General features: G+C 44.0%; 2 protein-coding genes across 2 annotated transcripts in view; both read left to right on the top strand.

The window, feature by feature from the left end:
- Positions 1-12,629, top strand: part of LOC310682056 (uncharacterized protein) — a gene marked incomplete at its 3' end in the record, with an annotated part of 194,826 nt that overhangs the window by 40,683 nt on the left and 141,514 nt on the right. The gene's annotated exons all lie outside the window — the stretch shown is intronic.
- The window catches only part of SUGT1 (SGT1 homolog, MIS12 kinetochore complex assembly cochaperone), a 45,970-nt gene continuing 33,673 nt past the window's right edge, over positions 333-12,629 (top strand). The window contains exons 1-6 of the mRNA XM_083448799.1: positions 333-636; positions 728-773; positions 6,188-6,278; positions 8,566-8,635; positions 9,191-9,261; positions 10,623-10,676. Of these exons, the coding sequence (XP_083304925.1) occupies positions 605-636; positions 728-773; positions 6,188-6,278; positions 8,566-8,635; positions 9,191-9,261; positions 10,623-10,676 (364 nt within the window). The 5' untranslated portion in view covers positions 333-604. The remainder of the gene's footprint in view (positions 637-727; positions 774-6,187; positions 6,279-8,565; positions 8,636-9,190; positions 9,262-10,622; positions 10,677-12,629) is intronic.

Genomic DNA, 12,629 nt, shown 5'->3' on the forward strand with positions numbered 1-12,629 from the left:
GGAAGGCCCTGTGGACCTGGGCTCTCTCGCCGCTCCCCTTACACCTCGCTTCCCTGGGTCCTAAATGCCATTGGAACTGAGGAGATGGATGCAACGATGTGATTTCTTCGGAATTTCTAGTTTCCCCATTGAGCCACCAGCCAATTGCGACAGTTGGGCACCTGCCTCGTGGGCGGGAGGGGGGCGGGGGCGGGGGGGTCTCGCGCCCTCCTCCCAAATTTCTATAGCTAGGCAAGATTTCAGCCAAATATATATTATGCTTTGCATGAGAAAGCCTCGAAATGATTGGCTGATAAAGTGAAGCCACGTAAATTTAGAACCAGAACCAGATGAGGGTCGGGAGCTCCAGGAGAGAAGCTCTTTCCAGCCAAGTTTACACGACGGGGAAGATCTCGGCGTCCTTCCCGCCCCGAGACGCGAGCGCGCCCACAGGCGCCTCCCCCGCGGGGGAAGCGGCGCGCGTCTCGCGCCCTCTGACGCTCCAGCCGAGCGGCGGGCGCTCGCTGATGGCGTCACCGTGACGCCCCGCCCCTTCCCTTCCCTCGGCGTAAAGAAAACCGAACCAAACTCTTGGCGCTCTGGAAGTTTCCGTGGCGTCGCCAAGATGGCGGAGTCGGCGGGGCTGGGCGTGTTGCGGTGAGCGGCCTGGTCCCCCCCCCCCAGCTCCCCTCGGGGTCCCCTGTCTGTCTGTCTGTCCGCCTCTGACTCTGAGCCTCTTTCCCCTCAGGCTGCCGGACGGAGACGTCGAAGGAGACCCCGCCGGAGCCGCGCAGGTGAGCGCCGGGGGGGGGGGGGAGGCCGGGCGAGAGCAGGGAGGCTGCCGCGCTTCTTCCTGCGCCCCGTCTCCCATCTCGCTCACCCGCCGGTCCCTTGGCCGCCTCCCGCTTTTCTGATTGGAAGGGCCTTTCAGGAGCTCCCCTCCCTCTGGGACCCGCGGCTCTCGGGGGGCTTCTGAGCGCCAGATCTCGCCCAGGAGCATCTTCAGCTTTTCGAAATTGCCCTCCTTAAAGTCCAGAGTCTGTGTCGGCCTGGACTTAGCTTTCCCTTGCCTCTGCATGGTCACTTCCTCGCGAGTTTCCACTGCATCAATCAGTTCCTTCCTGTTGGTGAGGACCAGGTCCAAGATAGATGATCCCCTTGCTGGTTCTTCCACCTTCTGGGAAATGAAATTGACAATGAGGCAATGGAGGAATTTGTTGGAAGTCCCCCATGACTACTGGTCTTTCTCCTTTTTGAATGTTTGGTCATCTGCCCTAGGAAGGAGTCATCCATGTCTTCAGTTTGGCTTGGAGGTCTTTAGCAGACCCCCACAGTAAGGTCACTTGTTTCTCTCTCCTACAATTTGTACCATAAACTCTCAATCTGCTTTTCATGCTCCAGGTCATGGATTTCTTCAAGAGTGTAGACTATCTTTACATATGACGCTGCTACTCCTCCCTTTTTGGTCTATTCCTTTAAATGTATTGATTGATATATGCAGCCCATATGTTTATATTGGAACATATCCAAAACCCTGGATGACAGCCCCCAATGCTTTTATGTTGTTGTTGTTTAGTCGTTGAGTCGTGTCTGACTCTTCGTGACCCCATAGACCAGAGCACGCCAGGCACTCCTGTCTTCCACTGCCTCCCGCAGTTTGGTCAAACTCATGCTGGTAGCTTTGAGAACATGATTTTCGAGAACATGAATGCTTTTATAGACATTAAATAACATAGGAGAAAGAATAGACCCTTGTGGGACCCCACAGTCAAAGGTCATGGGGCTGGCACTCCACAACATCCAACAAAATCCTAATATTACTTGCTGGTAGTGACCTCAAAGGAGGTAGTGACCTAGGAGTGCAGCTACTGTAATACAGTACAGTGGTACCTCAGGTTAAGAACTTAATTTGTTCTGGAGGTCCGTTCTTAACCTGAAACTGTTCTTAACCTGAGGCACCACTTTAGCTAATGGGGTGCCACGCTGCCACCACGCAATTTCTGTTCTCATCCTGAAGCAAAGTTCTTAACCCAAGGTACTATTTCTGGGTTAGCGGAGTCTGTAACCTGAAGCGTGGTGCCACTGTACTTCCAATTCCCACTCCCTTGAGCAGCTTCAGAAGGCCATCATATTAAATGACACAGTGATTCTAATAACCCATTAAACTAATAATCTTATTTTAGTATAGGCAACTCCTGTTTTAGGCACGTCCAAACGACATACGATTGCACACATGTGCAAGGCACTAAACCTGGTAGTAGCCCCAAAATATACTAAAGATACCATGAAAACTACTCCCACTCTTACAATGAGTTTTTGGAAGTAACCTCTCCCCCCAAAAGCATTTTAAAGAATGAGATCATAAATATCAAGGGAGGAACTCAACAGTGCTTGCCAGATGAAACATCCTGCTTTCTTCTCCCCCTGTGTGCAGTTCTGGGGGTTCTCCCAACACTCTAGAATGGATTTGGGGGATGGAGAGAGGCAGGGAAAGCCCTCTTTCAGGAACAGGAGCCCTTGCACTGACTTCTGCTCTAGTGCCGAGTTAGTGCAATCTGGCCCCAAGACTCTGCCAAATTCCATGTTACAATTCTCTGAGGGGTAATAATTTATTATTTTTCAATGTCACTAAAATCCAGGCAAAACCCAACATATTAGAAGTAGATCAATAGGTACTGCTCCGGCGGGAAGGTAAACAGCGTTTCCGTGCGCTGCTCTGGTTCCCTAGAAGCGGCTTAGTCATGCTGGCCACATGACCCGGAAGCTGTACGCCGGCTCCCTCAGCCAATAAAGTGAGATGAGCGCTGCAACCCCAGAGTCGGCCATGACTGGACCTATTGGTCAGGGGTCCCTTTACCTTTTACATTTATTATCCACCATCCAACTTGCCTAATAAGGTGACAGCTGGGAAGTTATTACCTCACTATTCCCTAAATAGCGACAGTTATAACCCAAACTTTTCTTATAGCTATACATAGCCACCAAAATCTGTATGAAGACTATATCGCCCACATGTCCAACATCAAGCACTTGATAACTTACATCTTTTCACAAGCTTCTAGTATATCTGAAGACTGCAAAGTTCCTCCCACGTTTCTGGCACCAAGCACTCAGTTATATTTTTTGAAGCCTCAAATTTGTTTGTGGATTTTAATTGTGCTTTTGCTGCTATTTTACTTGTACTCGACTTGGAGAGCTTTTTGATTATGTGCTTTATAACTACAAAAGATGTACGATACAAAAGATCAGGCACGTCCAACTTCAAATAGGCTGCAATCTACTACCCAGGATCATAAACTGGCAGTGATCTACCCATTGTCATTGAAGGGACGAGGAGTGTGCGTGTGTGGAAAGAGGTTGCTAAGGAGGGGGGAGTTTAAGTTGGGGGGGAAGGAAAGGGAGGCAAAAGTTCTCTTTCTGAGGAGCCAGTCGGCTTCTCTCCCCATCCCCACCCCAAGCCAGCCCTTTCTTAATTTCTCTCTACCCCCTTAAGCAGCTCTCTCTCCCCATCCCCCACCCCTGTTAAAGAGAGCCACGCAGCTGTTGGATCCCAATCCTGCCTGATCCCCCACCCAGGGGAACCGAGCAGCTGATGCTGTTGCTGGTCCTGATCCCACCTTCTGTCAGAGACAGCACAGACCACTCCCCAGCTCCCTTGCCCACCTGCTTCTCATTGCTGCCTCCACCATTTCCCGAGCTCCAGCCTCACACAAATCTCAGTCCCCCCTGCCCCTTATACCACATTGCGGCCCCCTCGCAACATGAATGATACAGTCAACTAAGTTGCACCCTGATCGATGGGTTGGACATGCCTGCCATAGACGAATCAGCTTATAAGGGTTTTCTTTTGCCCCCACATTCTTCCCCCATCTGTCTCTTATCTTTGAATATTAGTTCCACCTTCTTTTGCTCCTGTCTCTTATTCTTGACACTCAAAGGATTTCATTATACTCTAGATAGCAATCCTTTCTGAGAATTGTAGTTTCCCAGCATTATCTCAAGTATAGTTTGTGACCTATGTGATACTGTTAGTCCTTGCAGATTTATTTAAGCTTTTTATTAGCCAAAACTCATATATAGGTTTCTAGATCCTTTGCTGTCACTGCAACTAATTCTCACATCTTTCAGACCCCTCACAAATTTTGTATGTTCCTCTAGTTTTCTAGAAACTGATGTCACAATATATTATCACTTTGAAAATGTTTCAGTGGAAAAATGACATTGCCAGAGAAATTTTATGGGCCATTACTAACCTAAACTTAATCCATTTTCTCACTAGCACTCATTGAATGGCATTAGAATGCACCATCCTACTATCTCCTAAACAGTATTTTAATAATGTTTAAATTCCTGATTGTTCCAGACTCCATTGTGTTGGTTATACCCTTGTATCATAGCAGTTTATAGAGCTGCTCACAGCTTCCCAACATCTGGGGGGCTTTAAATGTTACCCTAGGACTTTTCCAATTGAAACAAACTTGTCGGCAGTTATCTACTTAAGAATTCTAGGCAAAAATTGTGTTCCTAACTTTTTAAATGCCAACTTTAAATGCTCCTTTTGCCATTTGTACTTGAACAAAATTCCTTGGCTTCACTGCAGTGCTAAAAAATCAGTTTCCCAATTATTTTTAGCTGTTCCATAGATGCATTTTTTGTGAGAAACAATGTTTCCATGTGCTCTGGCACTTGTTATGGCCCTCCATGCACCAGAAGTGGTTTAGTCATGCTGGTCACATGACCCTGTTTGTGGACAAACCGCGGCTCCCTTAGCCTGAAAAGTAAGATGAGCACCGCAACCCCACAGTCGCCTTTGTGGGATCGCTTCTCGGCCTTTTGGCTAAGATCAAGTGTAGCACAGTCGCCTTTGTGGGGTCCAGGCATCCTTTACCATTTACCTGTGAGAGATGAAACAAAATTGAGCTTGAGAATAAAAATATATTTGATTCTCAGCAAATTCTTGTTACTAAACCTGCACTATCCAAGATAATGGGAAAACAGGGAACACTCAGGAAGATTATTATTTTATTTATTTATTAAATTTATATATCACCCTTCATCTGAAATACTGCTGCAGAACAGGAAGGAAAGATAAGAAGTTTGTAACTGAAAGAAGATATTGGTGTTATAAATATGAAATTGGAAACTGCTAAATATGTGATATAATGAAATTTAGATTGGAGGGTGTCAAGGAAGTCTTATAGCAATGTACAGTGGTACCTTGGGTTACATACGCTTCAGGTTACAGACTCCACTAACCCAGAAATAGTACCTCGGGTTAAGAACTTTGCTTCAGGATGAGAACAGAAATCGTGCTCCGGCGGCAGCAGCGGGAGGCCCCATTAAATAAAGTGGTGCTTCAGGTTAAGAACAGTTTCAGGTTAAAAACAGACTTCCGGAATGAATTAAGTTCTTAACCTGAGGTACCACTGTAAATGTACCAGGAAACAAGAAGAAACAATTCTTCTTTTATTTTTTTGTTTTTATTGCTGTTATGTTTTTATGTTGTGTCAAGTGTAATGTTTTTCTTTTGTGTTAATGTCTATGCATTATATGAGAAAACCAATAATTTTTTTTGGGGGGGGGGATGAAATACTGCTGCAGCACCCTGTTTTGCACTAAGTAACTGACGGGTGGGGAACAGAAAGGGGCTGGAGTAGATTTGCCTGTGGGGAAGCGTTGGTGGATGAACCATTAAGCATGTCCCTCCTATCCATGAAGCTTCCTAAGTGAATTTTGACCACCAAGGAGTTGCTTGTGCCTGTGCAACTTCATTCAGAGCAGTGCTGTTACATTGGATGTGAAACTGATCTTCTGTCGCATTGGGTATGAAATTGGTTGTCTACCCTGTTAGCTTTGAATAGTAAAGAGAAATTTGTGTGTATACTGAGAAATCAGAACAGTTGCACAGTAATAAATAGATGTCACAACATTATACATTCAGTAAATAATTTTTACTGTCCCCCCCCTCATTCTAGATACAGTTTCTTGACTAAAATGCTGTTTACTCCTTGGCGTATACTGTGATGCTTTTATCTCACTTATAGGCACCTATCCTCTGAATTTGAGAATTTTGCTTCTGGTGTAATTCTTCTCAAAGCAAAATTGTACTAATTGATGCTCTTTGATTTGACAGGCAAGACATTTCACTGTGGGCTACACAAGGATTTGTAGAAAATGTCATGTTAAATTTCTGCATTTACACTTGCAGAAGCTGACAGCGGCTTTAGAACAGAAGCCAGATGATGCAGAGAATTACTGTCAACGAGCCTTTGCTCACATTCTTCTACAAAATTACCATGGTAACATCTCTTTATTTGGTGCTGCTATATCCCAAAATGCTAAAATGTTTTTAGAGTTAATGATGGTCTAAAATTTGATTTCATACAGTCAAAAGGGTCCCTGAGGGTCATTTAGCTAACCCCTTGCAATGCAGGGCTTTCGTTTCTTTTTTGCTCCCCTCCCCCGCCAGCGCATTAGTAGGCTTTGCTTGTGTATTTCACAAAATAACTGCTTGGAATGCACACAGTTTGTGTCTTTGCCTGATATTTTCACCTCATCACACCTCTGTGCTAGATATAGTTACTTCAAAATCAATTCTGTTGGTTGGATCCAAACTGGGTAATAAGCAAGCAGAAGGCATTTCTACCCTCACAATATCAATGGTGTTTCTCCAGTTTTTGGCACCTTTCCGGTCCCCTATGGCTTACATGCCATTCTGGTCCTCTAACTTCTGGAGCAGATTTGGGCTTGTCATCAAGAAGCTCAGTTCAGCTGTAACTCTTCATGTGTCCTGAACAATGAGAATTTCATTGTGGTGGATAGGGTAAGCCCCCGTTGTGTAAACCAGTGATGATCTCAGCACGGGGGGGAAACCAGTTGTGTGTCGAGGGTTGGATGCAGGCCACAGCCACCTGACCCACTCATGGTGAGAGCCTCTAGCGGGTGTGATAAAGAATCACTGGGCGAGAGATGGGGAGGAAGTGGTAGGATCTGCCCATTGTATTGTCTGTGTTCTTTTACTGTTGATTAGGCATGGCATAGGGGAACTACGTGGGTGGCAGCCATCTGCGCCTTTTATTTTTTATTAATATTAAAATTTGCATACTGCCCTACACCCACAGGTAGGGCAGTTCACAACATAAAATCACAATATAGAAAAATGAAAGACATAATAAAAATAAAAATAAAAACAAGAACAACCCAATAATCCCCTTTCTCCAACACATTTTAAAAGCAGATTGGATGTCAATCAACCAAAGGCCTGGTTAAAGAGTTTTCACCTGGCATCTAAAGGTGTATAATGAGGGCACCAGACGAACCTCCCTGAGGACAGCATTCCACAAATGGGGAGCCACTGCAGAAAAGGCCCATTCTTGTGTTCACCAGTATGCAGACTATACCAAGCTCGACCTCTTGTTTATATCGGAACCAGTGAAGACAGTGAACTTCTTGTGTGGATATCTGGAGGTGGTTACGGAGTGGATGGCAGCCAGTGGATGGAATTAGTGGTTCTGGGAGACAGAGCAAGCCGGTGTGGGGGATTCCCTGGTCCTGAAGGACCAGGTGCACAGCCTGGGAGTCATTTTGGACTCACAGCTGTCCATGGAGGCATGGGTCAATTCTGTGTCCAGGGCGGCTGTCTACCAGCTCTGTCTGGTACACCGGCTGAGACTCTTCCTGCCCGCAGGCTGTCTCGCCAGAGTGGTAATGCTCTGTGTATCTCTCGCTTGAACTACTGTGCTCTACATGGGGCTACCTTTGAAGGTGACATGGAAACTACGACTAATCCAGAATGTAGTTATCAGGCTGGTGACTGGGAGCAGCCACTGGGACCATAACACTGGCCCTAAAGGATCAATACTGGGTCCCAGTACGTTTCTGAGCACAATTCACAATGTTGGTGCTGACCTTAAAGCCCTAAATGGCCTCAGCCCTGTATGCCTGAAGTATCTCCACCCCCATCATCCAGCCCAGATAATGATGTCCAGCTCTGAGGGTCTTCTGGTTGTTCCTTCACTGCAAGAAGTGAGGTTACAGGGAACTAGGAAGAGGGCCTTCTCAGTAGTCAAGCCCACCCTGTGGAATGCCCTCCTGTCAAATGTCAAGGAAATAAACAGTTACTTGGCTTTTAGAAGCCATCTGATGGCAACCCTGTATAGGGAAGTTTTTAATTTTTGAAGTTTTATTGTGCTTTTATAATTTTTGGAAGCCGTCCAGAGTGTCTGGGGCAACCCAGCCAGATGGGTGGAGTATAAATACTACGACGACGACGACTACTACTACTACTGTTGTATATCTTTTCTAGCTGATTTATTATGTACTGTACTTGTTTGTCATAACAGCTCAATATTTGAAACTGATACTACTAATCTAAATAAGATTCAGAAAACTTTAGATGCAGGTTTTGCCTTCTTCCTAGAATAGCTTGTTTATATTTTATTTCTAATATATGTAGTTGCCACCCATTAACTGACTATTCTAGTATGAGGAAACCTGTGTGAAGTATTGAGGAAAGACAGAATTAGTGTGGTTTAATAGTGAGTGAAATAATGCAATACTTAGAAATTTAATAACCTTTTTTTGTAGATGCCATTGCAGATGCAAAGAAGTCACTATCACTTGATGGCAGTAATGCTGTAGCCTTTCTCAGACAAGGGTGAGTGTTTATTTTATGAAGCGTATGCAGGTGTTTTTAGTTTCCCAATTTTGTGAAGATCTTGTTGACTTTCTTGCAAAGGTGCTTTTGTATGGGGAGAATCACTGGCATTCACACAAGTTGCCCTCCCCCCGATTTTTGCCACACACTCCCCCCACCATTGTGGCTTCCTGAGAAGTTGTTCCTTGGGAATGGTGTGGAATGTGGGTGCAATGGGTGGGGGGGTTGGAGAGAACTGGGGCCTTGCTTTACAAAATTGGAAGTGTATTCTATTCTCAAAATAGTACTTTTGGATAAATATTTAGAATATTTACCTGGACCTATTTATGATTTCCGTAGCAATTTAATACAGGTTCATTCAAGATTCTTGATTGCAAGTCACAGACCAAGTAAAACTAAGGATTCTTTTAATTATTAAATAATTGAAATGTTTCTAAGGTTTGACTGTTCCTCTGCATTAATAGGAGTGAATTGTCAATCAATTACTGAATTTTATAATGTTGGTAGATCCTGCTTAACAAATATTGGCATTTTCTCCTCTTACGTGTACATCAGGGTAGGTGAATACCATATGAAAGACTATGATTCTGCACTGAAGTCTTTCAGGGAAGGACAACAACTGGATAGTAAGTATGAACGTTCAAATTGATATGCCACCTCATAGTTTAAACCATGCTCAAAGTGGCTGACAACATTTTAAAAATCACATAATTACAAACATAATCAAAGTAGTTATCACAAATAATGCATTGAAAAGCTCTAAATTAAAGATGCAAAAAAATAATATCGGTAACAGCAAACCCCCCCCCCCCCAATGATACAACAGCCCAGGAGTCTGTTCAGCAGCTTCAGTTTTTGTAGGGGGGGTCAGTCAGGGTCTCACCCTCCCAGGCCAGGTGAAGAACACCCGCCAGACAGAGCAGGTCTTCCAGGACTAACAGCCAAGATCACAACACCATCATTACAGTGAATCATATTGTAAGTTAGGCATCCCGATAACAATCCTAGGTGATCCTTCATGCGATACTCTCCCCTCCCCTGTAACTGTGAAGAGGAGATCAGAAGCTTAATCTTAACTAACGTTAAGGAAAACAAGCCACCTTTATAAACTATGGTTTAAAGTTGGTTTGTTTTCACTAACCATAATTAAAATTAACCATAGTTTGCTAGAGTGTAGATGACATCCAGTTTGCATACCCTCCATGATAGATGTCATCTTTTTGGACTTAAATGAAATCTGATCACCAAACTAGTAGCATTGAAAGCTGGAACAACATTGAGTGCCTTTGTCAATTGGTTCAATATTGAATGCTTTTTAAATAAATAGTTGGTACAGGTGCAGCTATGTTACTATGCTATCCTTCTATAATGGCATTTTGTAATCAAAAAAGTTTTTCTGTAATCCAGAGTTGAATACAATATCTCAAAGTTAACTGCTGATAGGTTGATATTGTCACGGGTAGGTTACTTGTGTGTGACTGAGAGCCACACTTTTTGCCACTTAAGGAGCAACACAGGGAGCCAGTGTGAAGCAGCCGTGGCATATGCATAAGGTGCATCAGATCCAGACTCTGTTCAGGAAATTACTGCCTAAGCATGGCAGAGAGAAGAAAAGCCTTTTGAGTTACATCACCCTTCTTGCCAGCTGAACTTAGGGCAGTTTGCCAGGCCACTTGACTGAGCTCAGTGGTCTTAGGATCCAGCTCAAGCCTGCCCCATTCCTGGAACACCCTTTTTTCAGGACTTAAGATCCCCTGGGCCCAGCTGCCCTGGGAACCTCCCAGCACAGCTCTGCTCCTCCTGGCAGATATTGCTATAAGTTTGCTCCCTTTGTCTTCTTCAGTAAAAGCTAGAAAGGCTGGGAATCTCAGATTCTAGCAAGAGCCTGTGTTTGCTATGTAGACAATTGTCACCACAGCATAAAAGCTTATCAAATCTTATAGTAGATGTCATACTGCAGTAGACTATTGTGTGTTTCATCTGCTAGGTACTGACACAGCTTTTACTATTTGGATTCAAAGATGTGAGGAAGCCATTAATGGTAAGCAATGCTTTACTTATATGCATTCTTATGGGATGGGAAACCTCAGATGTGCCATCCTAATCGAGCCTTTTTCGTGTTTCCATCTATACCCTGGTAAATACTCTTCACTGAATTTTTAATGCTTTTGACCCTGCCTGCCCCAAAATCTGTGTGATATATTCCAAGTAGAATCAGGATTTACACTGCACAAGTTTCCCTGTGAAGAGGATTTATTGGGGAACAACCATCAGCAGACCTAGTTGTGAGTCGAGGACCTGCCACCTGCGTAGGATTATAATAAGAAACAAAAACACATTATTTTAGGTTAATGGGAAAAATTAGGCCACAACTTTATTGGTTACAGCATGTGGGTAGTATTGCCTTAGGCATTGGATAAAACATCAAGACATGACTCCACCCCTCTCAGCAGGGAGTCATTTCAGGGTTAACAACCAGTGGGAGAAGCTTGTTGATGCAAATACAACTGGAAGCTTCCCCATGATGTCACCGGGGGTCGTGCCATGTCCCTAGCCACCAGGAGGGCATCGGACTGGATCCACAACCGCCGGATTCCTTTAACAGAATACCCCAAAGAGGAGGGGTAGATGAAGGCCCATACCCAATCCTCCAACACAGCACACCTATTCCAATGCCTAACCGCCAATACCAGAAAGTTGTGATGAGTTGCTACGAGGTAGACGAGAAAACCAAGAGGCTGGTGCCAAATTGCCAAATGGATAAAAAAAAGTCCTACCAATCCAACCGAAGTCCATAGCAAGGTCAATACGCAAAGGAAGCTGACCAAAGAGGGAGGGAGGGAGATCCAATGCAAGCAGGAACTGACTGGGGTCAGAGAGCTGCCGTGGCTGCTTAAATGCAGCTAACCCCACCCACTAGCCGGCCCTTTTGGCCAACTGAAAGGCTTGGCCGCAGCAGCAGAGGCAATCAGAAGCAGGGAGCTGGATACGCCTCCCTGCCACTGCGGGAAGCTGCTCCCACTCACAACTCCTCCCCTCTGGGAGGAGGAGAGGCCTTGTAGAACCTGCCAAGTGGGTTACAAGATCTAGTGCAACACTTGTTTATCCAAATAACTTACAAATACATAAATATATTCATATTTATGATTAGGGTGGCAACATGTATGTGTGTGAGCATGCCAGTGGTTCGTATACAAAAAGGTGTGACTTTCAGAAAATGTGTGGTAGAGAGACATTGCAATTATAGACTGAATTTATTTTCAACCTTTCTATCTTGCTTCTGCCATAGAATGGTCTCAAGGTAGCTTACAATAATATAGCACAACAAAATGCAATACAATGAAATCAAAAAGAAAAGAGAGCAGATCAACTTCTAAACAAGTATAAACCAGTGATGTAAGTCTGTTAAAATATCTTACACACAGCTAAAAGCCTGAAAGAACAGTGTGCACTTTGCCTGATGCCTAAAGAATAACAGAGATGCTGCTGGTCAGAGAAGTCTAAAAAAATTATTTTGTAAAAAATTACAAACTGGAAGTGGTACTCCAGGGTCCAAGAATGTTCCTTACAGTTGCCAGAATTTCTTCTATAAACATATGGTATTTTATTAATTGGCTTTTGGGCTACTTCTTAAATGTACAGATTTCTGTCATAGACACTGAAATTACTGAATATTTGCTTTGATTTTATTATTCTTCCCTTGTATTTTGAATGGAGAATAAAGAAACCTTATACCTAAATGCAGTAATTAAGGGGTGTTCTGTTTTAAGAAGCTAGGGACAGAGCACACATAGATCTTGTACGCATTTCAAAGCTTAGTTTAAATGTGACTATATATGAAAGATATATAACTTTGAATTGACTGCTTCTGCACATCCCAGTGAGAATATGGAGATAATATTTTCCTCTTTGAGATATAAAACCCTTCTCAAACTCCTTAAAGTGAAGCAAGGTAGCCAAGTAAGAGTCAAAAGAGCAGTCATTTTCTACTTAT

Source organism: Podarcis tiliguerta (genome assembly GCF_965153285.1).
Source record: "Podarcis tiliguerta genome assembly, chromosome: 7".
In the NCBI taxonomy this organism is placed as follows: domain Eukaryota; kingdom Metazoa; phylum Chordata; class Lepidosauria; order Squamata; family Lacertidae; genus Podarcis; species Podarcis tiliguerta.